Below are 27,491 nucleotides of genomic sequence, written 5' to 3'. Positions count from 1 at the left end.
AAAAGCGACATGGAGCAGAAAAACCAATCCAGCAAGATCTGCTCGCCAAATGGCGCTCCTTCGCTTCTGAGCCCTGATGTGTATTCATACAGTAGTTTATTACCACATATGGAGTATTTCCGTACTCTGGAGAAGTTGCTTTACAAATGTTAAGGTGATTTTTCTCCTTTATTTGATGAGAAAATGAAACATTTTTACCTAAAGCTACGTCTTTGTTTACTGCCCAATTCTAATGAAATCTATGAAACACCTGTGGGGTCAAAATGCTTACTACACCCCTAGATGAATTTCTCAAGGGGTGTAGTTTCCTAAATGGAGTCACTTTTGGGCGGTTTCCACTGTACTGGTACCTTAGGAGCTTTACAAATGCGACATGGTTCAGAGAAATGAATCCAGCAAAATCAGACCTCCAAAGGCTAAATGACGTGCCTTCCCTTCTGAGTCCTGCCGCTTGCCCAAACAGCAGTTTATGACCACATGTTTGGTATTTCCGTACTCTGGAGAAGTTGCTTTACAAATGTTGGGGTGCTTTTCCTGTCGGGTCAAAATGCTCACTACACCCCTAGATTAATTCCTTAAGCGGTGTAGTCTCCAAAATTGGGTCTTTCCTTTATTTTTGCATCACAAGACCTCTTCTAACCTGACATGGTGCCTGAAATATAATTTAAGAAAAGGAAGGCCAAAAAATCCTCTAGGTGCTCCTTTGCTTCTGGGGCCTTTGTTTCAGGCCCGTAGCACACTAGGGCCACATGTGGGATATTTCTAAAAACTTCAGAATCAGGGCAATAAATATTCAGTTGTGTTTCTCTGGTAAAAACCTTCAGTATTACAGGAAAAATTTATTAAAATGGAATTTCTGCAAAAAAAATAAAAAATTTCCCTTCCACGTTGCTTTAATTCATGTGAAACGCATAAAGGGTTAAGAAACTTTCTAAATGCTGTTTTGAATACTTTAAGGGGTGCAGTTTTTAAAATGGGGTGATTTGTGGGGGTTCCTAATATATAAGGCCCTCAAAGCCACATCAGAACTGAACTGGTCCCTAAAAAATAGGCTTTTGAAATTTTCTTGAAAATTTGAGAAATTGCTGCTAAACTTATAAGCCTTGTAACGTCCTAGAAAAATAAAAGGATGTTCAAAAAAATTATGCCAATCTAAAGTAGACATATGGGAAATGTTAGCTAGTAACTATTTTGTGTGGTATAACTATCTGTCTTACAAGCAGATACATTTGAATTTAGAAAATGCTAATTTTTTGCAAATTTTCTCTAAATTTTGGTGTTTTTCACACAAAAATATTGAATATATCGACCAAATTTTTTCAATAACTTAAAGTACAATATGTCACGAGAAAACATTCTCAGAATCGCTTGGATAGGTAAAAGCATTCCCAAATTATTACCACATATAGTAAGTAACACACGTCAGATTTAAAAAATGAGGCTGTGTCATTTGGTCCAAAAGTGGCTGGGTCCTGAAGGGGTTAAAGAGACTGACACCACATTATAAGTGCCCTATCTCCTACATAAAGAGATGGGCGTTATAATGTAGGTGACAGCAGTGCTTTTTATTTAGAAAAACTATCTATTTTTACCACGTAAGGAGCGATTTTAGCTTTATGCTAATTAGTTTCTTAATGCCCAACTGGGCGTATTTTTACTTTCGACCAAGTGGGCGTTGTAGAGGAGTGTATGACGTTGACCAATCAGCGTCATATACTTCTCTCCATTTATTTACTCCGCGCATAGTGACACTGCGTTGTTCGCTATGTGCGGTCTTATACTGACATATTAACGTTACTGAAGTGTTTAGACAGTGACTAGATGTTCCTTCCAGCCAGGACGGGATGTCTATTCACAATCCCGACTCTTCGTTAACGTTTGTTTGGTACTTACAGCAGAGCAAGCCTAATCTCGCTGTAACCGGTCATTTACAGCGAGATCTCGCGAGATTAAGCTCGCTGTGCTGTAAGTACCAAACGTTAACGAAGTGCAGGGATTGTGAATAGACATCCCGTCCTGGCTGGAAGGAATGTCTATTCAATGTCTAAACACTTCAGTAACGTTAATATGTCAGTACAAGGCCTTATTCACACGGACGTGTCCGTTTTGCGCGCGCAAAAGGTCCGTGTGGCATCAGCATATGGTGCGTGGCTGCGTGATTTTCGCGCAGCCGGCATCATTATGACAAACAGAAAAGCACGTGGTGCTTTTCTGCTTTCATTCATTTATTTTACTATTGTAGCGCGCATCACGCGAGGCACCGGGAAGTGCTTCCGTGCGCGATTTAAACGCACCCATTGACTTCAACGGGTGCGTGCTGCGCGAAACACGGCCAAATATAGGACGTCGTGAGTTTTACACAGCGCACATACGCTGCTTGAAATTCACTGAGTCTGAACTGCGCCATTAACAAACATAGGTCAGTGTGACACGCCTGATTATCACGCGCGTAGCACGGACGTATTACACGTTCGTGTGAATAAGGCCTAAGACAGCACATAGCGATTAACAGTGTCACTATGCGCGGACTAAATAAATGGGGAGAAGTGCATGACGCTGATTGGTCACTGATTGGTCAGCATCATACACTCCTCTGTACAATGACCACTTGGTCTAAAGTAAAAACACGCCCAGTGTTTTTACGGCCGCTGGCTGTGTTTTTACGGCCAGCGGTCAGGGTCCTTAAAACCCGAGCCATAGATTTCTTTACAGCTCGGGTTTTAACTTGCTGCCCGTGCGATTGGGCAGCTAAATGTCGGGTCTCCGGCTGTCAGTGACTGCCGGGGACCCTGAGGAGAGGATAGAAGCAGCTTTCGCTGCTTCTGTTTTCTCTGATGACTTGTACACAGCGCTCAACAAACGCTGTGTATAGGAATAGAGAGAGCAGCAGCGGCGCGGTCTCTATTCCTCCCGGTGATCATGTGACTGGTCACATGATCGCCGGGTGCCGTTACTGACAGACTGCTGCTGGGTCTTACTAGACCCAGCACAGCCCTATTAGTGACAATCGTCACTATGAGAGGGCTGATTTCCCCTGTAGCTGGGGCTGCTGTGCAACTCCAATTACAGTGGAAAAACATGGTGTAAAAGAAAGAAAAAAAATATATAAAGTTCCCCAAAGGTCTTTTTTGAACTTTGGGGGACAGACCATAGTAATAAAAAAAATAGTAAAGTCAAGTCCAAATTTTTTTTTAATAATAAATACACATAAAATACCCACCCCAAAAAAAAACGTCCCCCCCCCCACCAATCATTGTTGTAACGCTAGCGCTGACCCAATTACCCTAATATAGACATGTAATATATTACGGTAGACAATGACGATCACAAATAAAAGGTCTATTTTAGGGTAAAACTATGTTATTACCGAAAAAAATAGCTGAAACATAAAAAGCTTATATTTTTACTATTATTTTCAAACTTTATGAATAAAAATTGTAAAATAGCAAAAAAGTGTGTATAAAAACGATAAAAAAAGAAACCTGCATTGTCTGCGGAAAAAACGTCGCCAAAATCACGTCGTTAGCCGAACAAATAAAAAAGTTATAGCCATTTAACGAACACGTGCTAAAAAAGGCTAAACGGTGTCTGGTCCTGAAGGCTCAAAATAGCCCGGTCCTGAACTGGTTAAGAAAGTAATTTGCATAAAGCTAAAATCGCTAATAACGTGGTAAAAATAGATTGTTTTTTTAAATAAAAAGCATTGCGGTCACCTACATTATCTTTATGTAGGAGATAGGGCACTTATAATGTGGTGACAGAGCCTCTTTAACCCCATAATTTTTTTTCAGCTTCCCAGTACATTATGCGGTAAAATAAATGGTGCCATGAAAAACTACAACTTGTCCAACAAAAAACAAAACCTCATATGGCTATAGCGACGAAAAAATAAAAAAGTTATGGCTTTTGGAAGGCGTGGAGAATAATAAATAAATAAATAAATAAAACTGTGATTGGCCATGTCCTGAAGGGGTTAGTAGCTCTTTACGAGACTTGCCGGTCTATGGCCACGTTACTCCAGTCTGGGACAGGCTTAGCTCTGGCAGTATATAGCAGTATATAGTGGTACAGTTGTGTACGATGTGCGGACCACAACTAAGATTCTTGCTGTCATCAGACGAATAGGAATTCAGCGACAACACTGGGACAGAACAGAACGCCCAGCTGGTCCGTGAATGTATCCCATCATGCACTCGGCTAATGACGCTCTTCAATTTGCGTCGCCTGACTTCGCGCGGTGTTCCTCTCTATGGTTCATTTCACCGGAAGTGTACTACCACCCTCCTGATACCGGAAGTTTCGACATATTACCGGCGACCCTGAGAGGTAATGTGCATTGAGCTGCTAAAGGTCTGTTTCCCAAAGACAGACGGGTCAGTGGAGGGTGAGCTCGGACTGGAGTCCTAACTGAGCGCAATGGTTTCGCGTGACTATTATTTCTATTTAACCTCTGTCAAGTTCACATGTTAATACCGTAAAGTGACCCAGCAGTGTGAGCCGCACAATTGTGGCATCGTGTCACTGCCTGGCACAGATAGTTAATTTACACAAGTGTCACCTAGAAATACCTGGTGACAGGGTGATGTTAGATTGGGAAGGAATGAATTATTAATTAAACATAGATTTTGTTTTTTCCTATAGAGAAACTTTTTTATATCCACTTGCTGTGCCATGTGTTACGGTTTACTATTCCCTGTTATCAGCCTTCTCTTGTTGGAGAAGCTGGCAGTAGTGTTTAATGGGGGGGTCATTGACAGGAGATCAGGATTAGTTCCTGCCCCCGTGATCACTACTTTATCTCACCTGCAGTCCTAAGAACTACCAGAAACACATATATAGTATTATATTTATGAACTATATGAGCGATCCGTATGATCTGCACTTTTATAAGATTACGATTTAGAAATGTTTGTTTTCGATGCAGTTTTTATTGGTTTCCTCAGGGATGTTTTCCTCTATGCTGCTTGTATAGATTTCCAACTACATACCCAAAAAATGCTACGATTGGTTTTCTATTAAATTATTAAAATCCGACGGATGTTATTCCTGCCAGATTTTCTCCCCAATTCCCCCCCCCCCCCAAATATCCTATTCACTTGCATTGGATGTGAATCCACACCTATATTATAAAATCCTGCGTGAACATGGCCTTATGGGGGTCTCCGTACAGGAGAGTACAAGTTCTAGAATAGTGTCTATTCAGATTTGCACTTTGAATAGAAAAAAAAAAATACTAAGGGACTGCTATGCTTTATTAAAGGTTTTATTCCCACTAATTGTTGTTTTGTGCCGTTTCCTAGTGATATGCCATACCGTAGGAAGGAGGAAAAAACATTTTAGAGGAGTTTTCCCATCATAGAAAGTCGTGGCATATTGTTAGGATATGCCATCACTTTGTGATCTGTGGGGGTCTGAGTGCCCCTGAGAGTTTTTTCCGCTGCACAGTAAGGGCATGTCCACACATTGCGGAATTGCTGCATTTTTTCTGTCTGGAATTGCGGAGCGGAATACAGTAGCAGCAAAGTGGATGAGATTGAACAAATCTCATCCACACGCTGCGTACATACTGAGATGAAAAAACGCTCAGAAATTATTAGGCCTGGCAGTGCCAAAAACTTGCCCTTCCCACCCTGTTAATGCTAGGCTGCGGCTATTTTATTGTATCTGGCTGGTTATGAAAATGGCTGGCTATAATAAATTGACGAAAACTGCATGGCGTTCCCCCCTCCCCCCCCCCATTTTTCGTAACCAGCCACCTACAATAAAGCAGTCGCAGTGTAGCATTACCACACTGGGAAGGGCCACTGTTTTGGCCCTTCCCAGCCTAATAATACCAGCCTGCGGCCGCCCCGGTGCTCGCCCCTCACTACAGATGATCCGGTACTGGATCGTACCCGGCTCTTCCCGTTACCCCTGGTGGCGGTGGGTACCAGGGTAATAATGGGGTGTTAGTTGCAGCCTTTTTACTGGCTAACACTAAGCCCCTACTTAATAATGGACGTTCTCAAACAGACAACTGCCATTACTAAGGTGGTAATGTATAAAAAAAACAGAGCTATAACTCACTGTTCACACAGAGCTTGCTGGCGCTGATTTTGAAGCGTAAATCGTGTCGGAATCAGCGCCATAAAACCCCCGAATTCTCCCTGCATTGATTTCATTGGGGGCAGAGGTGTTTTTCCCCTGGTGGCTTTTGCCCACTCACGGGGAAAAAAAAAATTGGCGTTTCCTTTCTTGCGGCTTCTGCCTCCGACCTCCCATTGAAATCTTTTCTGAGGCGGTTTTCGTGGCGTTTTTTCCCATGTTTCTTGCATTAGCTTCAATGGCCGCAGACTAAAACTGCCGCAAAAACAGCGGAAAAAAAGTGCAGGCAGTTTAAAATCGGCTTCAAAATTCCTGAGGCACGTTTTTTTTTTCTGCCTGCAAAAGGATGTATTCATACAGTGCAGTTTTGCCGCGTCTTTCCTGCGCGGCCGAAAACAACGTTGAATAGCACATGCCTTTTTACCACAATTTTTTTCAATGTGGTTTCGGCTGCGTGGTGAAAACATGGCAAAACCGCACTGTTTGAATATACCCTAAGAAAATATTTTTTTTTATTCACATATAAACTCCCCCGCACGACTCTCGTTAACCGCTTTATTTAAAAAAAAAAAAAAGTAGATCGAAGTAGGCCCAACGTATCTACGATGTAGTCCAAACGGTCGAGCAGAAACTGCAAAGTTAAAAAATAGTAATGTAAAAAATAAAAATCTTCTCACCTACAGCAATTTTTGTCTTCTCCCTGCACCGCAATAGAAACTACAGGCCAATGAAAAAAAAAATTCCTTTACACGCAGCTCAAATAGAAAAAAAACAGACGTGTAAAATACACTAGCAATTCTTGTGAAGCACCTTTTAAAATACAGGCTTTTTTTTTTACTCATTTTGCATAATTAGGAGTCCCATTGACTATGGGAACATTTGGCGCTCCTTACGTGCTAAAGAATAGACAAGACTTTTCTTTTTTTTCCGCAAAACACGTTTTTTAAAAGCGTTTGCGTAAAAAATTGTGTTGTACTAACCGCGCGCTTTCCCATTGATGTAAATGGGAAGCCTAATCAAGTGTTTTTTGATACATCTTTCAAGGGGATTTTTAGACGCCTTATGCGTGTTTTTTACATGTTTTTTGGCGCGTAATTATGAGTCCCATAGGCTATGGGAACATTCGGCACGCTTTACGTGCCAAAGAATTGACAAGACGCTGCTTTTTTTCCGTAACGCGTTTTTAAAAAAAAAACGCTATTCGGAAAAAATCGTGTTGTATGTACTAACGGCACGCTTCCCCATTGATGTAAATGTAAGCTTAATCAAACGTTTGACGTGTTTTTCTGTGTTTTTTCAAAAACCGAGTCAAATACACGTCATGTGAACCTGTCAACTACAGGGGCTGCCCTCTTGACTTTCATCATTCTAAGGCCTTATTCACACGAACGTGTTAAACGTCCGTGCTACGCGTGTGATTTTTCATGCGCGTCGCACGGACCTACTTTAATGAATGGGGCCGTTTAGACGGTCAGTGAATTTCATGCAGTGTATGTGCGCTGCGTAAAACTCCCAACCTGTCGTATATTTGGCCGTGTTTCGCACAGCATGCACCCATTGAAGTCAATGGGTGCGTGCAAATCGCGCTCGGCACACGGGGTGCTGCGCGTGATGCGTGCTACAGTAAAATAAATAAATGAATGAAAACAGAAATCACCACGTACTTTTCTGTTTGTAAACATAAAACCAGAGTGTCATAATGATGCCGGCTGCGCGAAAATCACGCAGCCACGCACCATATGCTGATGCCACACGGACCTTTTGCGCGTGCAAAATGCCGCGTTTTTTGCTTGCGCAAAACGGACATGTCCGTGTGAATAAGGCCTTAGCCTTTTGGTGTGTCCTGTAGCTTCTGCCAAAAACACTCCCAAAATGGGAGCTGGACGCTGCTTTGCAGTTTGAAGACACCTTTTCCTGGCTTGTAGCCAAAAATAGGGAGGGGGTGAGTCTCCCTCCCACATTTACAGCAGCTGTAAGTCAGGCTGCTTTGCCTGATTCACCTTGCTCTAATTCTGTGAAGTTCCCCCTCTGGTGGCCAACATACGAAAACATGTCAAATTATTATTTAATTTTTAATACTTTCCACCTTGTGGAAGAAAAAAAAAAAGAAATACAGCAAAAAATATAATAAAAATAAGGAACTTACTTAGAATTTTTTTTTTCCATTCGCGACACATTCCCTTTTACCTATTACCGGCATTTGGCGTAAAATGTACATTATAGTTTGTAGGGGGAAGCTTATGGAACTGCCTTAGCGTGCTCCATTCGCTGGAAGAGTAAAAAGTTATGGCTTTTGGAAGGAGGGGAGGAAAAAATAAAAATGGCTATGGCGGCAAGGGGTCAACTACTGTTGTCCTTTGGGGGTTCCATTCATTACATTGAGGCGAGGTTAGAACTGCCTTGAAAAACGAAATCTTAAAACTTCATGCGTTTTTTCCATGATATGCATTTTTTATGACGTTGCTGTAAAAAAAAAAAAAAAAAAGCATTGAAAAACCCATTAAATTGCTGAAAAATCACATGCGTGTTTTAATGCAGTTCTTACCGCAACATGTGAATGGACCCTTTATCAGAAGTAAGTAGCCACTTTGACTGCTTCGTTGAACACCTGAAGATAAATGAATCAATGTGTGCTTTCATCAGGCTACGTTTACACCGTGTGGTCAAATCATTCTTTATTACTGCAGAATTCTGGAGGTTTTGTGGTAAATAACCACGATTTGCCTGAAACACGTGAACAAAGTCTTTGTCTTTTGCAGTTCATTTTTATCACTATGGAGCTGAAAGTGGCCAGAAGCATGTGAGCCATATTTATACAGACCATGATCATGTTAGCGTGTTTCCCCATGCCGGAAGGGTTTAAATTTAGGGGTGTGGCCTAATTTGTTGCTTATAGGACAGCCCAGGGATTTTCTTAAGATGAAAAATGTGATATTGCAACATTTCAGGTTTTCGTCAGTACAACAAGATTGCAAGAACTTGTTATACGTCCGTGTGCTGATTCAAAAATGTTCCAGAAGAAAAAGTGCAATAAACATAACTATGCTGTGTTGACATCTGCGTTAGATCTGGAGGTCCAAATGCCAGACAAAATAGTGTAGCATGCAGCGCTATTCTGTCTCGTAAAATAGGAAAACCCGACGGGCCCCATTATATTCAATGGGGTTTGTCGGGCACCGTTGGTATTTGTCATGCGATGTACGGTCACTGCTGCAATTTTCATTGTTCTGCTTCTATGACAGAGTGGAACAATGGAAATAAACCACGCCTATGTGAACGGAGCTTTAACAGTAGAAACATACACATTTGGTATCCCGATACTTGTAACAACCTATATAATAAAGTTATTGATAACTAATGATAAAACAATGGCAGAAATGCTTTCTTTATGCATTCCACCATATAAAGTAAACTTTAACTCATATGTACCCCAAAATGCCATACAAATCTACAACTAAAAGAGCAAGACCTCAAATAGCTACGTTGTCTAAAGAGTAAAAAAAATAAAAGGGTTGAGGGTACGCAGGGAGGAAAAACCAAAAATTAATGCAGCCTGACAATGGCAAAATATGGAATCCCCCTCATACAGTATTAACCTGTTAGTGACCGCCAATACGCCTTTTCACGGCGGCCACTAACAGGCTTTATTCTGATGCATACGCCTTTTCACGGCGCTGCATCAGAATAAATCTGCAGTGGCGGGAGGAGTTAAAACTCCCTATTCTCAGCTACCAGAGGTAGCTGGAGAACTTGGGGCATCGCTGCTCAAGCGGGCGGATCGAAATCCGCCATTTTATTCCGCCTGTTTATTCCGCCTGTTTATCCGCTGCATCTATGGTTTTGGAGAGAGGGAGGGAGCTTCCTCTCTCACCCCACTGGCACCCTGCGATGAGATCGCAGGGTGCCAGTGTCTTCAATGGCAGTTCTGCCTGTAGTGGATGCCTGTAAGGCCATGCCTCTGACATGACCTAGCCGTAATACACTGCAATACAGATCACATAGTGAAGTCCCCTAGTGGAACTACTAAAAAAAAAAAAAGTGTAATAGTTATTTAATAAGTGAAAAAAAAAATGGAAGAACCCACTTTTTCCCCTTACAAAATGCTTTATTCTGATAAAAAGTTACACATATTTGCTATCGCCGCATCCGTAATAACCCAAACTATACAGTTATTACATTATTTAACCCACACGGTGAACGCTGTAAAAAATCAAATAAAAAACAACGCCAGAATTGCTGTTTTCTGTGAATCCTGCATTCAAAATAAAGTGATCAAAATGCACTCAAAAATGGCACAGATAGAAACTACAAGTCATCCTGCAAAAAAAAATTCCCTCATACAGCTGCCTGTTATATAATTGTAATCTGCTGCTGTTTGCTGCTTTTCACAGAAAACAGACAGCAATTAGTCCATAATAAAAGAGAAACAAGCGGCTAAATTTGCTGCTGATCCCAATACAGAGGATCGGTGTTGCAAGCTCTATATAACACAAGCTAACCAGCTCAAATACCGCATAGTGCCATTGTGAATAGCCTCTTACAAATTCAAGGAGGGAACTAAATTAGAGCACACTACAATCATAGCATTCTCTATAGTGCTCACTCATACAAGCTACCGCACTGTTACTACTTCTGTCAGAGGAAGCCAGCGTGTTATAACAAAATGTGGACTGCTGAAAAATTGTATGATAGACAACAATACCTTTAAAATAAATAATAAAAATTAAAATTCAATACCAACATTGACTGTTGCAAATTATCCTAAAAATACGAATCAACAGCTAACACTGATATATGCAACAAATTGCAATCTGCTGCTGTTTGCTGGTTTACAGAAAGCAGACAGCAATAGCAGGTTTATAACAATCAGTGCAAAGCACAAAAGAAATAGATAAAGTACGTGTTGCACAGCAATTGAATTGATACAAAGTCTATTTACAAATAGAAAACATTACAAATGTCAGTGCATACAAAACTGATACAATGTTTAATGATTGACAGCTAACACTGATTCACACAGAGCATACAATATGCCTATGGGATCGGATTTATACTTACCTCAGCTATTAACCAAGTCTAACTATATTGTTGTATGATAGTAGCATAAAAGACAAATTCTGTTCTTTAAGTGCAGGACAAGGGGGTCCTTTGCACTGCTGAATAATTGACCTACATTGAGAAATAAACATTTTAGGAATATTTTAAATTAAATATATTAATACAATTTAATATTTTTTTCAATTTTCAATAGGAACCACAACTCTATCATTAAAAACTACAGCTATCCCTCAAAAAATAAGCCCTCATATCACTTAATCGACGGAAAAATAAAAAAGTTAGGGCTCTCAGAATTTGGCGACACAAAATACGTTTTCTTTTTTACACTTAGTTTTTTACTTGTAAAATATAGAAAAAACGATATATATTTGGTGTAATCGTATTGACCCGCAGAATAAAGTTAACATGTTGTTTTAATTGCACAGTGAATTCCATAAAAACGAAGCGCAAAAAACAATGTCTGAATTGCTGTTTTTTTACACTTTCTACCCCACAAATTTTTCCCTGTTTCCTTAAATGGCACAATAAATGGTGATACGTAAAACTAAAACTCGTCCTGCAAAAATCAATCCCTCACAGGACTATATAGACGGAAAAATAAAGAAGTTATGGCTTTTGGAATGTGGGGAGGAAAAAACTAAAATTAAAATCTGAAAGTTGTTTACGACAGGGAGGGGTTGAAGACGCAAAAAAAAGTGGCAAAATTTCTGTGTAGCTAATGGTTTTACATCATCGTGACATGTCAGAAGTTTGGATTGGTGGGGATCCGAGCACTGAGACCCCCACCAATTGCTAGAACGAAGCGGCTGAAGCCCTCGTGTGAGTGCTCAGCCGCTTCGTGTCTGTTCGGCTTTTTCCGGAAATAAATGTATCGGTGTACGGACTCAATAGAAAGTCTATGAGCCCGTACTCCGATGCAACGGCTTTCCGGAAATTGCCGAACAGACACGAAGCGACTGAGCGCTCACGCGAGCGCTTCAGCTGCTTCTTTCTATCGATTGGTGGGGGGTTTTAATGCTCGGACCCCCACCAATAAAAACTTCAGACATATCACTATGACATGTCAAAAGTTTGTCAAACGTTTAGCTACACTTTAATAAAAGTTAATCAATAAATTATATGTACCCCAAAATGGTGCTATTAAAAAATAGATGTCCCTCAAAAAAACAAGTCCTAATACAGCTATGTAAAGTTAAAGGTCTTGCAATGTGTCAATGGAAAAACTTTAAAAATAGCTTGGTCATCGAGGTTTAAAATAGGCTGGTCACTAAGGGGTTAATATATTTTAGACCACTGCTTCTTAAAGGGTAACTAAACTTTCCAAAAACTTCTGACATGTCAGAAGTTTTGATCGGTAAGGGTCCGAGAACGTAAAACCCCCACCGATCGCTTAAATGAAGCAGCTGAAGTGCTCGGATGAGCTCTTTGCTGCTTCGTTTCTGATCGACTTTCCGAGAAAGAGACTATCAGAAACTAAGCGGCTCAGCGCTCACATGAGTGCTTCTACCGCTTTGTTTTAGTGATCGGTGGGGATTTTAGTGCTCGGACCCTTACCAATCAAATATTCTGACATGTCACTATGATATGTCAGAAGTATTTTGAAAATTTAGTTAACCTCTAAACTGAGAGGCCCCCGAGTTATTGGTGTGGCCGGGGTAGGATTATAGGATGATCTTTCCTACTGCAGTGGCCTTTCTCTAACTGCAGCACCATCTGATTTCGCAACATAATTGACACCGTTTGTGCTTATTTTGTTCTTCTACTGAGTTTAGGAAAAAATGAAATATAAATAAAACACAATTTGTACATTTGGTATGGACCATGTTCTTGCTTGTAAGGTCCCAGTAGAAAAAGATTTAAGAAGCCATGGTTTAAATCCCTGTACATGTGGTATATTTAAATTGTAAAATTCTTATTTGTATAATTTTCTCATGAGGTGTTTTCACTTGTAACGTTTGTTTTTTTTCTTCTTGTCCATAGACTGGCAGAACCGTGTCCTCTCTGTCCATACTTGCCATGGCAGGCTGGTCTCGTGAGGCAGTTTTGTCTCTGTACTGTGCCCTCCTTCGGCAAGGGCGCAAACTTGAGTTCACCGATCGAGACTACTACACTTCATATGTGCGCAGAGAATTTAGGAAAAATCAGAGCCTTAAAAAGCAAGAAGACAAAGAGAAACACCTGGAGAAAGGACAGTTCTTTCTGGGAACCAAACTTGGAGGGTTGGTTTAAAACGTGCTGTCAACTTTTTACTCCTATCTTCAGGTAAATATTCTGTATATTTCCTAGTTATAAGGTTCACTGAGCAGTCGCTGCTGTTTTTGTTGGGGGCACTTCAGGTTCAAACATTCATGTAACAGGTTATTGTTGAATAGAAAATTGCTTCTTGGACCTAGTTTAGCATGTTTATTATTATATAACCTCTGTTACAAGAAAAATCCGATAATAGCCTAAGACAAGCAGGTAGGCAAAATTGTGTAAAGTTTAATGAACACTGTAATGTTTAAAATTTCCTCAGAATAATCAAAGGATCCTCTTTAATCTCCTCACTTTTTACAGGAAACATGGCAGGGGCAGGGGAGAAGAAAGGGAAGAAAGATGACAATGGCATTGGTACTGCTATAGATTTTGTGCTGTCCAATGCTCGCTTGGTGCTTGGAGTTGGGGGACTTGCAATTCTAGGCATAGCAACTCTTGCAGTGAAACGGGTATGTATCGGCGGGATGAAAATGTAAATGTAATTTACCCAATATGTAATGGCTGAACAATTTCACTTTGTGTGGTGTTCTCATGTGAAGCAGGAACGTGGTACTAAGGTCAATCTTGAGATAAACGCTTCAGATCATTTGCTTCATCACAGTTAAGCTCTTAGCCATCCATGTATGGTGTTTTTTGGTACCCTGTTGACAGCTTTGCGCCAATATAAGCAGTGGAAGTTGGCTCCCCAGTACCAACCAAGTACTTCCAAGTAAATAATTTAAAATTTTATTAGTGCATTGCCCCTTTGTAAGGAAACGGATGCAAGGTTTGTGGTACTAACAAACTAATGTGAATCTTCTATTTCTCTAGATGTATGATCGAGCCATTAGTGCTCCTGTTAGTCCATCTCGATCAAGTCAGTCCGGTAAACGCAGCTGGGAGGAACCAAGCTGGTTGGGTTCTTCCACACGATTGCTCAACAAAGATATGAAGACATCTGTGAGTCGCAGCCTGCAGACACTTCCAACTGATACTTCAGGATTTGAACAGGGTGAGGAGTCGTGATATTTTTGATCACAAAAGGGGCTAACGGTGGGGTCCCTGTGCCATTAGCCCATAAATTTGTGCTTATTTTATCACTTTGCTCCATGGTGACCACCTGATCCTGTACTGCGACAGCGAACTAAAATAATCAGTTCTTTGTCACTAAAATCCCCCCTACGCAGTGCTCTTGTTGGACGTTGTGTTCCTGAAATATTCATCTTCTTTGCATATCTCGGTATAGAGTAGATCACTGGTAACAGTGATATAATGGGCTGTTACCATTAGGTCGCTGTTATCAGTGGCCTCTATATGGAGACAGGAGGGAACAAAAAGCTCAACCAGTAAATTGTAAAATATTAAATACAAAAAAAAGCACTCCCCCCTCCCCCAAAAAATGTTTTAAATCCTGCCTGCCTTGCATGGGCTTCAGGCACTCATGTAGAATGTACATTATCCAAAACATATAATTACCCCCTGCCACCAATTTATGTCTATTCTACCCCAGCCCTATCTACTTTTTTTTTTCCCCTACATAAAAATTCTGTACCTCGATAACGATCATTTATGTGCAGCGGCTGCGTCCTTAGATAAGGGAGGGAGACACTAAAATGGACTCGTGACTCAGTTTTTGTGGTAAATATTACTAATAAAGCAAACTACCATATAACAGAGCATGAAAAATTATATATGCTCCAATTTTAAATAAGTAAGCCCAATATGCCCCGAAAAAAAAAAAGACAAAAGTATAGTTGGTAGAATTAGAAATTGAACAAAAAAAAAAAAAAAAAACCCTTCTCTTTTTGATATGCACTATATTACATGAGGCCAAATTTTATTCTGAGCATCAGGGCCCAAAACACCCCATGGTTATGAATGGATTAGAGAACTGTTTTCATCTAAGGTTACTGTGTTTATAAAAATGATGTGAGTAACACTTATTGGGGAGTCTGTTTAAAGTGTAACTAAACTTTTCAAAACCTTTTGACATGAGATAGTGACACGTCAGAAGTTTTGATCGGTGGAGGTCTGAGCACTGAGACCCCCACCGATCGCTAAAACGAAGTGGCTGAAGCAGTTGGGTGAGCGCTGTGCCGCTTAGTTTCTGATTGGCTTTCCTTTGAGCGGTGTGCAGGCTCAACATAAAGTCTATGAATCCGTACACAGCTCGCTCGGCTTTCTAAGAAAAGCCGGTCTGAAACTAAGCAGCACAGCGCTCACCCTAGTGTTTCTGATGCTTTGTTTTAGCGATTGGTGGGAGTCTCAGTGATCGAACCCCACCGATCAAAACCTCTAGCATGTCACTATGAATGTCAAAAGTTTTTAAAATTAATAGTCACCCTTCAGTAAGGCACAACGCAAATTCTTTTGACTTGCTTGCTTTATGAACAGATCGAATCCCATAATTATTATTATTTTTTTTAAAAACACTTTCTGTAGATTATTTTCGACCCAAACCCCCAAGTTGCAAGTCCCCGTCTGATTTGAAGAAGACACGCTTGAAATTATCACTTCAGGAGAAACTCGTTACTTACTTTAAGAAGTATGTCGCCATTCCACCTGCAGATCAGAGCCTTGCCAAGCAGACTGCAATAGACATCTGTGCTGAACTACGCAACTTCATACACTGCAAATTTCCAGACATGTCTCTTAGAGACATGCACCTGAGTGGAAGCTTGTATGATGATTTACAGGTAAAATTCTTACTGTTCCACATTTTGTGTAAAGCACACCTCAAACATCCCTACTTACTGGGGCTAATTTGCTTTATTAGATATGTGACCGTATATCATTTGTTTAAAATCTATAGTATAGTTTATTGTAGTTTCTAATTATTCTACCATCAATATAATGGAAATCTGTACTCCATGCAAAGGCTTACTGTTGAGGTTTTTAATGGCCTGGTGCTTATACATAGCAGTCAATCTAAACAAGCAGAACTACAGAAGGAATGTACAGAGCAGAAGTCTGAGCCTGTTGTGAGACAGGAAGTGGATTTCAGACTACCTAGAAATCACGGAATAGTTCACAGAAGATAAAAAGCATGAATACATGTATTCAACGTACAACGCATTTCAAGGTCGATCTGACCTCTTCAGGAACACGAAGAGGTCAGATCGACCTTGAAATATGTTGTACGTACAATAAATGTGCATATTTATATCTTTCTATATGATGCTGGCAGTACCCGATATATTCCTTCTTTTTATCTTCTCTTGAATGGTTCGTTTTTGTTCTTATGTCCAGAGAACTGAAGGCTGTGGCAGCTATTCCACCAATCGGGTCCTATTTCACTCCATGACAACAAAAGCCTCTCATTGTTGTGCCTGTCATTAGCACAACCAACTCTGGTGAGAAAAACTCTTACACCCCTTTCACACGACCGAGTTCGGGCCGTGAAAAACGGTCAGTGTCAGCCACATTTCCAGACCCGACCGCCGTACAGGTGAATGGGACTCCTGGCATCATAGACCTTTTATGATGCTTGGAGTCTCTGCCACCTGGCAGAACTGCTGTTCCGTACTGTCATTTTGTTCAGTACGGAACAGCAGTTCCGTGGGGAGGCGGCCTTTTAAAAAAAAAAAAAAGGCACATAACAAAACACCCTGTAAAACTAAGTGCATGTCACTTCTTGAGCCCTTTTTTGTAGCCGTTTTTTCATTGTCAATAGAAAAACAGCTCCAAAAACGGCTGAAAAGCAGAGGCTATTTTCACTTGAAAATAGCTCCGTATTTTACGGCCATTTTGCGTGTGAACGTTCCCTTACGGTTTTACTTTTTTCCATATTTCCAGATTTATTGTACTATAGTTATTTTTCTGCTTTTAATACGTAAAAATCGCTGTTTCTATTCTACTAATCTAAGTTTTTCCCTGATGGAGCAGAACTATAAAGCAGCCAATATTTCCACAGGTAATTTTCCTAGTTTGCAACCTCTATTGCTAATGGTCCCTCAAGCAAATCCATTTCTGTGTCCTGAGTTGAAGAGGTTAGAAGAGTTCCCGGCAGTGCCGATACTTGAGTTATATCAATGCAGGCATCTCCTTTTTTGCGTGTAGCCACCACACTGTGATTAGGTCTGTGGTCACCAGAGGTCGCACTAATTTTTTTTACAGCAGAGTAAAAATAATCCTAACAACATTTTTAAGGAGTACTTTTTGCCAAAAAGACGTATGTAATTTGCAGTAGTTCAGTTTGATAATACATAGGTAAATGTGATGTTAAAAACGACAGGGAAATACTAGTTCAAGGCAAAAGTGACATATAAACCTAGGTATGGTATATACTTATGTAATACAGCTGCCCCCTATACTGTATGTAAAGCACAGACCACCCACTCTGTTTATAAGGCAAAGACCCTTCTCTATAATGTATATAAAGCTTAGACCCCCATAGTCTGTATAAGGCACAGACCTTCCCTTATACTGTATATAAGCCAGAGAAACCACCCATACTTAGTCTCTGTCACCACATTATAAGTGCCCTAACTCTTACATAATGTGATCGGCGCTGTAATGTAGATCACAGCAGTGTTTTTTATTTAGAAAACTGATCATTTTTGACGGAGTAATGACCTATATTAGCTTTATGCTAATGACTTTCTTAATGGACAACTGAGCGTGTTTTACTTTTTGACCAAGTGGGCGTTGTGGAGAGGTGTATGACGCTGACCAATCCGCGTCATACTCTTCTCTCCATCTGCACATAGTGATCTTACTAGATCACTATGTGCAGCCACATACACACACATTAACGTTACTGAAGTATCCTGACAGTGAATAGACATCGCTACCAGCCAGGACGTGATGTCTATTCACAATCCTGACACTTCGGTAACGTTTGTGTTGGATTTACAGCACAACAAGCGTAATCTCGCTGTAAATGACAGTTTACACCGTAATCTCGCGAAATTAAGCTTGCTGTGCCGTAAATCCAACAGAAACGTTACCAAAGTGTCAGGATTGTGAATAGACATCACGTTCTGGCTGGTAGCAATTTCTATTCACTGTCAGGACACTTCAGTAACGTGAGTATGTGACTGCATAGTGATACTTCTCTCCACAACGCCCACTTGGTCAAAAAGTAAAACACGCCCAGTTGGGCATTAAGAAAGTCATTAGCATAAAGCTAATATAGGTCATAACTCCGTCAAAAATGATCGGTTTTTCTAAATAAAAACCACTGGTGTAATCTACATTACAGCACCGATCACATCATGTACAATATAGGACACTTATAATGTGGTGACTGAGCCTCTTTAATGTGACCCGAGTTCCAGAGCAGGGTGCCTGGTCACTGTTATCTACCTATCCGTGCAGTTTATTCGCTTCCTCGTGTAGACCTGCAGACCCCGGGCCATTGCCAGGATGTCATCTATCAGTGGCAGCCCAGGAAGGTGGGGTAGGGACCTGGGGCTCTCCACTATATCAGGATGTGTCTAAAGGGGAAGATGATGATGAGGAGAAGCAGTGCAGTGGAGGCTGCTGTGACCTCCCAGAGCGATGCTCAGGAGGACTACATCAACATAACACACCGCTGCCCCAGCCACTGGCACGACTCTGCTCCATCCTCGACACACTATTGGCTAAATTATACATCTCCCATAGGATCTTGCCATGGCACCACTCTGCCTCCTTAACTCAGCATTCAGTCTAATGTGTAGAAATACACATGAGGGTGATTTTTAAAAATTACGCTTGTGGAGGCGTTATTGCAACATGTGCTTGTCCTGCTTTTACCAACTGCTTGATCACTGTTACTGTACACTCTGACTCTCAATTGTACCAGTTATAAGTAAATAAAAAGCAACCAACACTAACATAAAATGGGTAAGTATTACTTAGAGGTGTATGTGTGTGTGTATGTATGTATATGTATGTGTGTGTGTGTGTGTATATGTATGTGTGTGTGTGTGTGTGTGTGTGTGTGTATATATATATATATATATATATATATATATATATATATAAAAAATTATTCATTAATCCCACCACCGAACATCCATTTTACAGGGTAACTAACCTTGGAAAGTTTAGTTGCCCTGTAAGCTCTACCTCGAAACTGATCTAAACAATATATTCAGAAAATGCCCCTTCAGGAGTTTACAAATGTGTTTCCATTACCTAAATCACTCTCCAATCCTAGCATAGACATAGATTTAAAAGATAACATTCTGACTGTAGCTGCCACTAGGGGGAGTCTAATGCACTGTCTATACATTGAACTCTGTAATAACACAATAAATTCCTAAGCTTTCAGTATTGGAGGCTGCAGGAAGGCAGATTTTTTTCTTCTTAGATCTATGTATTTACAGGGGTTTTGGAGCTCCATATCAGAAAAATGAAGCTTCAACTGCTGTAAAGATTTTTTTTAAAATCAACCATCACAGAATTTGTAACCTTAAATAGATATGATAATAAGAAGTAGATACACATGAAGATGTCTTCACTGCTGGCTCCTATCTTTTGGAGTTGGCAGCTAAAATTTAAACAAGTCTGGTTGACCGGCATTGCAACAGCCCTTTTGCTTTTTCAGAACCTCTGTTTTTCATCCGACAGCACCTGTAGGTCAGCCCTATTTGAAATATTCTCCATATTACTTCCATACTTTTAATTGTAAAGTGAAAGCTGTGTGTTAGAGAAAAATGTCATGTAAAATGATTATTATTTTATCTTGCCTTACTGTTATTATATTTGTGTTCTTTCTAATTTTTAGGTTGTTAGAGCGGATCACATTCAACTCATGATACCTCTCATAGTGGAAAATAATTTATGGTCATGTGTTCCTGGAGAAGAAACCATTCTAAATTTGCCTGGATTCTGCCTTCTACGTAGAGAGAATGTTGAGTACTTTCCTCGTGGGACCAGTTATTGGGACCGCTGTGTAGTGGGAGGTTACCTTTGTCCCAAGGCTGTGGTAGCCACCTTTGAGAAAGTGGTAGCTGGTTCAATCAACTGGCCAGCCATTGGTAGTATGTTGGGCTATGTGATTCGGCCAGTAGTGCCATCCGAAAGCCTCATCTTAGAGATTCATTATGAGGAGGATCAAAAGCTCTTTATAGCCTTCCTGCCTTTAGTTGCTCTTGGGGACCGTGCAGCAGTTGCCAAAGCTCACAGACTACCGCGTTATGGGAATATGTGGCGACTAAGCCAGCGTGGAGCGGAAACCGCTGCTTTAATAGGAAGGGATCAACAGGATTCGGGTTGCCGATGTCTCTGCCTGAAAATTCTGAAGGCTATATGTCGATACAATTTACCTCTGTCTCATCTCACAGCCTCCCACCTCACCAACATACTCCTTCATGTTTCTGAAAAAGAGGAAGACTGGTCACAGGGTGCGTTAGCAGACCGCTTCGTACAAGCGCTTCGAGAAACCATTGGTTATCTAGAAACTGGGATTTTACCCTCTGCTTTGGACCCCAAGGTGAACTTGTTTTGTGAACTAACCACAGATGAAGTGGATGAGATGGGTTATTTTCTTTACAGCTCCTTATCAGAGCCAGAGGTGCTTCTTCGGACAGGAGAATGAGGATTGTTCAAGCAAATTCATCATGATAAGGAAACCTAACATGGTTTGATTAACACCAACTTCTAAAGGGCCTGAATGGTTATCTAGCCATTTTAAACATAATGGTCAGAAAGGATTTAGACGGTCTCTGAACCTTCCTAAAAAAACAACCAAATAATTTGTCAGTAACATGGAACATTATTTGGAGTGATTTAATAGTGATGCCATAGCCTATTTATTATTACAACTATGTTCATCCCAATTTTCTTCCTTTCTGTTTGTTCACTTACAGTAATGTGTCCTGTGACTTTAAACATACCTTACCAGGCTGGACAAATTCAAGGAGTCAGATAGTGAATTCTCCTAGAAATGTTGGGGTGTTTTTCTGTATGTGCGTGAAAGTTCTTATTGCCTGGCTACCATAAAACTTCTTATGTCCACAGTTATTTATCTGCCTTGGCTGCAGGTAACATTTTTAGTAGTGTATAGTGCTGTCTTTCGCCTAAAGGTCCATTTACATAGTGATTGCAAGTAAGTGACTTATTGTTCGCACACAAGCCTAGCAAGCAGGACGATTAACTTCATGCCACGTTAAATGGGTACGGTCCGACGTAGCGACAGATGGATACAGCCGAAACTCCACTCACTAGCAGTGGCCAATGGCCGCACAATTTTGCAACGAAATACCCAGCAAAATCTTGCTGTCATTGGCCACCAGAAGTGAGCGTGGTTCGGCCGCATGTGGACGCTGCTACATCTGACTGCACTCAGTGTTGTGTTAACCATGGTGTCTATTGCTTTCCATTGGGCAGTTATCATTATGAACCCTTATAACTGTATTTGAGCAAGTACTTTGTGTAAATTGGCCTAAACTAGCCATAAATGTCAGATGAGAAATAGTTGCCATGGTTTATAATTATTTTCCGTTTGTTCTGTGCACTTAAAGCCACCTTTGCTACCATTTTTTTATTACTTTGCATCTAAAATGAAACCACTTATTTACTTTTTTTTCTTCGCCATCTGTCCCCTACTTACTAACCTACTAAATGTATGTTAGGAAGAAGTAGGGGACTAATGGAAGGGAGCATAACTGCAGATCAGACTTTTTAGGATTTGTTTGTAGTCAGTTACCATAGTAATGCGTAGGTATTGTAGAAACGAAATGGTAACCTCTTTATTCAAAATTACGTCATTTTTAATTTTAGATGTATTGGGAAAATAAACATGGTTTTGAAGTTGTACACCTTTCAACCATGATAATAAGAGAAAACGTCCATGAAATTTCTTTTAGCATCCCACTCCTGTCTTAGAACATTGGTTGGTTGTCCCGAGCATGAAAGCGGATTGCTGGTTCAAGGAGTTAACAGCACTTGGCTTGGTGCCCGTAAAGCTTCTCAAGCTCTAGTACCATGTTCAGTATCATTTCCTCATCGATGTACAATATTTCTGGGTATGTCTACAGTAGCGAATCTTGAAGCTACTGGGCCCCAATGCAAATTCTGCAACAGAAACCCCTCCCCCTCCAACCTACTCAAGTACTGCTCGTCTCATTTGGGGCAGAGGGATATTTTATGCCCCCCAGATTTCAAGACCCGGGTTTGACTACAGCCTCTGCACCCCTATAGTTTATGCCTCTGTCGTCTACCATGTAAACATTTTCATTATCTTATATGTTCCACCATTATGACCAGGTTCAATAGGTTTGCTCAGTCATGACATATAATTTACCACCAATTAAGTATTGTAATGTTCTTGTCTTTGTTGGCTCCTGTGTTTGAATGTAAAATGAAATCTTTTAACCTTGTTTAGATGATGCCGTAGGCGTTTCCAGATCACATTGCAAAATGCAACATTTATTTTTGTCTTGAGCAGATAAACCCTTTATATCCGCTTGTTTAACAGAAGTGTAATGTGCTGTGGCTGATGAAAGGCACATGCTAAGGCAGAGGAATTGTACTTCTCTGTGGTAATTAATACAAGTGCTCTCAACAGCTGTTCAGTGTTATTCACCAACTCCCACTTCTATGCGTGTCACAGCCATGACATGCATTCACGAACATTGTCCCTGCATGCACGCCACACTGGCCGCAAAACGGTTAACATGGATTTTTCTTATTTATTTATTTTTTTCCTTTCAATTGTTTTATTATTGTCTTCAAATGCACACTGGAGAATAAAATCCTTGACCGTTTCCTGAGCAATTGGTCAAAGCAGGGAAATGGCTGCTGGTTATGGATATTGTCATCGTTCTTTTTCACTTGATTTAACAATGTGTTCACAGATTACCTCAGTGACTACCTGCCCGGTCAGTGTTTCTGGAGCTTGAAGTCTTCTAAAGCTATGCCGTGTTTCACCTGTTAACAGAACAGCTAGATAGCCATACATTGACTATAATGTAATCCTATAATCTTATCAGATTGCTACTTTTTCAGTAAGTGGTGCTGGATAGTCATGACTTTCACACTGTGTATTAAATATGTTTGGTTAAATGTACAACTCCTTTAAGTTATACATTCGCAGAGTTAATCCACTTTGTGTGCCTGCTATAGATCTGATAGAAAAAAAACTAAGCCGAAGCAGATAAACAAAATCAGGAATATTGAAAAATGTATTTTATTTCTTTCATCAGCAGAGTATAACTGGGCTACTGAACTAACCACAAGCCCATATGACGAATCCACCCATTTAAAGAGGCTCTGTCACCAGATTATAAGTGTCCTATCTCCTATATAATCTGATTGGCGCTGTAATGTAGATAACAGCAGTGGTTTTTATTTTGAAAAACGATCATTTTTTAGCAAGTTATGAGCAATTTAAATTTATGCTAATTAGTTTCTTAACCCCTTCCCGACATGCGCCGTACATGTACGGCGCTGTCGGGAGGTGCTTCCCGCAAAGCGCCGTACATGTACGGCGCAGTGATTGTGCGGGCTCAGAAGCAGAGCCGGCACCATCACCGCGGGGTGACAGCTGTATTATACAGCTGGCACCCTCCTGTAACTGCCAGGACCGGAGCTACTCTCCGATCCGGCAGATTAACCCCTCAGATGCTGCGCTCAATAGAGCGCAGCATCTGATAGGTTTTCACCCGATCGGCAACCCAGTGATGCAATCGCTGGGTTGCTGTGGCAATCGGACGCCAGAAAATGGCGTCCGAGTCTGCCTTGTACGGGAGCCGATGAGGACCCGCCTTCGGCGTGTCCTCATAGGCTTGCTGTCAGTGAATAACTGACAGCGCTAATACACTGCACTACGTATGTAGTGCAGTGTATTAGAGTAGCGATCGGGGCATCAGGCCCTCATGTCCCCTAGTGGGACAAGTCAGAAAAGTAAAAAAAAGTTAATAAAAATGTGGTAAAACAATAAAAACACACATATTTCAAATAAAAATAAAGCTAAACTGACTTTTTTCCCATAGTAAGTCTTTTATTATGGGAAAAACCGTAAAAATTAAAAAAACTATACATAATTGGTATCGCCGCGTCCGTAACGACCCAAACTACAAAACTATTATGTAATTTATCCCGCACGGTAAACGCCGTAAAAAAAAACCAGGAAAAACAACGCCAGAATCTTTGTTTTTAGGTCACATCTCCTTCCAAAAAATGCTATAAAAAGTGATCAAAAAGTCACATTTACTCCAAAATAGTACCAATAAAAACGACAATCCGTCCCGCAAAAAATAATCCCCGACACCGCTTTGTGCACGCAAAAATAATAACGTTATGTGTCTTAGAATATGGCGACACAGAAAACAAATGATTTTATAAAAAAAGTGATTTTATTGTGCAAAAGCCGCAATACATAAAAAAAACTATATAAATTTGGTATCGCCGTAATCGTATCGACCCGCAGAATAAAGCTAACATGTAATTTAGGGCGCACTGTGGATGCCGATAAAAAAAACAATAAAAAACGATTCCAGAATTGCTTGTTTTTGGTAATTTCCTTTACCAAAAAATGAAATAAAAAGTGATCAAAAAGTCGTATGTGTTCCAAAATGGTACCAATGAAATCTACAGCCCGTCTCGCAAAAAACAAGCCCGCACACCGCTCAATCAACTGAAAAATAAAAAAGTTATGGCACTAGTAATGCGGTGATGAAATAACATCTCAATGCCCAGGCCGGAGGGGAACATTCCTTCAGTTTCAGGGCCCCAGGATTTAGGAACTAGGAAAGGGAAATCGCACATCCGCTGGAAGCGAGGGTGCCCGTATTATACCAGCGCAAAACTTTCCCAGCAATATTTCCCAAACTACGAAGGAGAAAAAGTCCCCAAAAGGTGCAGAGCGTTACAAAAGGGGGATAAGAAAGAAAACCGTTTATCAGTGTGACACCGGCCTGCGCATAACGGATCGCTTCACAGCGTAACACACATCTATGGATAATTGTATTATTTACCCCATTATTATACCCTCTTATTATGCCCGGATGTTCTCCGCACAGATTACATATGCCACCACATTATAAACGGAAATACCAGCAAAACCCCAAACAGAACTATTACCAAGCAAAATCCATGCTCAAAATGGCGGTCTTTCCCTTCTTAACCCTACAGTGTGCCCAAACAGCAATTTATGGCCACAAGTAAGGCATTACCATACCCGGGAGAACCCGCTTAACAATTTATGGGGTAAGATTCTCTAGGGGCACAACATCTTGTGTGGTGAATGGGCAGATCAGTGGAAAAATTGCAATTTTCACTTTGCACCATCCACTGCGTATTCATTTCTGAAAAACACCTGTGGAGTCTAAATTCTCACTACATCCCTTGATAAATGCCTTTAGGGGTGTAGTTTCTAAAACGGGGTCACTTTTGTTTGGTACATCAGGGGTTTTGCAAATGCAACATGGCGTCCGCAAACCATTCCAGCAAAATCTACGCTCCAAAAGATAAATACCGCTCCTTTTCTTCTGAATGCTCCCATATATGTCAACAGCTGATTATAACCACATATGGGGTGTTACCGTACTCGGGAGAAATTACTTTACAAATGTTGGGGTGCTTTTTCTTCTCTATTCCTTGTAAAAATGAAAAATGTTGATCTAAAACGACATCTTGTTGGAAAAAAAAATTATTTTTCATTTTCATGGCTTAATTCTAATTAATTCAGCAAAAAACCTTTGGGATCAAAATTTTCACTATACCCCTAGATGATTCCTCAGGGGGTGCAGTTTCCCAAATGGAGTCAATTTTGGGGTGTTTCCACTGTACTAGTACTACAGGGGCTCAGCAAATGTGACATGGCGCTCAGACACTATCCAAAATCCAAATGGTGCTAGTTCCATTCTGAGCCCTACCGTGTGTCCAAACAGCCGTTTATGACCACATGTGGGGTATTGTTTTACTCGGGAGAAGTTGCTTTACTAATTTTACGGTGCTTTTTCTCCTTCAGTCCTTGTGGAAATGAAAAAAAAAACCTAAACCTACATTTTATTTAAAAAAATGTAGATTTTCATTTTTACGGCCTACTTCCAATAAGTTCTGTAAAACACCTGTGGGGTCAAACTGCTCACTGTACTCCTAGATAATTTCCTCATGGGGTGTAGTTTCCAAAATGGGGTCACTTGTTGGGGGTTTCCACTGTTTTATCCCCTCAGGGGCTTTGTAAATGTGACCTGGCCTCCGCAAACCATTCCTGCTAAATTTGAGTTCCAAAAGCCAAATGGCGCGCTTTCCCTTCTCAGCCTCGCCGTGTGTCCAAACAGCCTTTTATTACTACATGTGGGGTATTGTTTTACTCGGGAGAAATTTCTTTACAAATGTTACGGTGCTTTTTCTCCTTTAGTCCTTGTGGAAATGAAAAGCTAAACCTACATTTTATTTGAAAAAATGTAGATTTTAATTTTCACAGCCTACTTGCAAAAATTTCTGCAAAAAACCTGTGGGGTCAAAATGCTCACTATACCCCTAGATAATTTCCTCAAGGGGTATAGTTTCCAAAATGGGGTCACTTGTTGGGGGTTTCGACTGTTTTGTCCCCTAGGGGGCTTTGCAAATGCGACATGGCCTCCGCAAACCATTCCTGCTAAATTTGAGCTCCAAGAGCCAAATGGCGCTCTTTCCATTCTAAGCCCTGCTGTGTGTCCAAATAACAGTTTATTACGACATGTGGGGTATTGTTTTACTCGGGAGAAATTGCTCTACAAATGTTGTGGTGCTTTTTCTACTTTAGTTCTTTTGGAAATGAAAAAAAATTAGCTAAACCTACATTTTATTTGAAAAAATTTAGATTTTCATTTTCATGGCCTAGTTCCAAACATTTTTGCAAAAAAACTGGCCGGTCAAAATGCTTGCTACACCCCTAGATAAATTCCTCGAGGGGTGTAGTTTCCCAAATGGGGTCACTTTTGGGGGGTTTCCACTGTTTTAGTTCCACAAGACCTGTTCAAAGCTGACATGGTGCCTAAAATATATTCTAATAAAAAGGAGACCCAAAATCCACCAGGTGCTCCTTTGCTTCTGAGGCCGGTGCTTCAGTCCAGTAGCGCACTAGAGCCACATGTGGGATATGTCCTAAAACTGCAGAACCTGGGCAATAAATATTGAGTTGCATTTCTTGGGTAAAACATTCTGTGGTACAAAAAAATGGATTCAAAATGAAT

At 40.6% G+C, this 27,491-nt stretch overlaps 2 protein-coding genes across 2 annotated transcripts; both read left to right on the top strand.

Annotated features, from left to right (window-relative positions):
* Window positions 1-4,255: 4,255 nt before the first annotated feature.
* On the top strand, window positions 4,256-13,371 carry MIURF (mitochondrial elongation factor 1 upstream open reading frame). Its single transcript, XM_075833657.1, has 2 exons — window positions 4,256-4,326; window positions 13,123-13,371. The coding sequence occupies exon 2, from the start codon at window positions 13,159-13,161 to the stop codon at window positions 13,369-13,371; it is 213 nt and encodes a 70-aa protein (XP_075689772.1). The 5' UTR covers window positions 4,256-4,326; window positions 13,123-13,158.
* A 332-nt stretch (window positions 13,372-13,703) lies between these two features.
* MIEF1 (mitochondrial elongation factor 1) lies at window positions 13,704-23,081 on the top strand. Its single transcript, XM_075833656.1, has 4 exons — window positions 13,704-13,847; window positions 14,209-14,389; window positions 15,820-16,073; window positions 20,093-23,081. The coding sequence occupies exons 1-4, from the start codon at window positions 13,704-13,706 to the stop codon at window positions 20,903-20,905; spliced, it is 1,392 nt and encodes a 463-aa protein (XP_075689771.1). The 3' UTR covers window positions 20,906-23,081.
* Window positions 23,082-27,491: the final 4,410 nt, after the last annotated feature.

Source organism: Rhinoderma darwinii, chromosome 7 (assembly GCF_050947455.1).
Source record: "Rhinoderma darwinii isolate aRhiDar2 chromosome 7, aRhiDar2.hap1, whole genome shotgun sequence".
In the NCBI taxonomy this organism is placed as follows: domain Eukaryota; kingdom Metazoa; phylum Chordata; class Amphibia; order Anura; family Rhinodermatidae; genus Rhinoderma; species Rhinoderma darwinii.
The sequence above is the reverse complement of the archived record's forward strand: the minus strand, read 5'-3'. Positions and strand labels throughout refer to the sequence as shown.

Coding starts and splice junctions, on each gene's coding strand:
- MIURF (XM_075833657.1), top strand. CDS start 13,159: ATGGCAGGCTGGTCTCGTGAGGCAGTTTTGTCTCTGTACTGTGCCCTC.
- MIEF1 (XM_075833656.1), top strand. CDS start 13,704: ATGGCAGGGGCAGGGGAGAAGAAAGGGAAGAAAGATGACAATGGCATT. Junction 13,848..14,208: donor CAACTCTTGCAGTGAAACGG/GTATGTATCGGC, acceptor CTATTTCTCTAG/ATGTATGATCGAGCCATTAG. Junction 14,390..15,819: donor TACTTCAGGATTTGAACAGG/GTGAGGAGTCGT, acceptor CACTTTCTGTAG/ATTATTTTCGACCCAAACCC.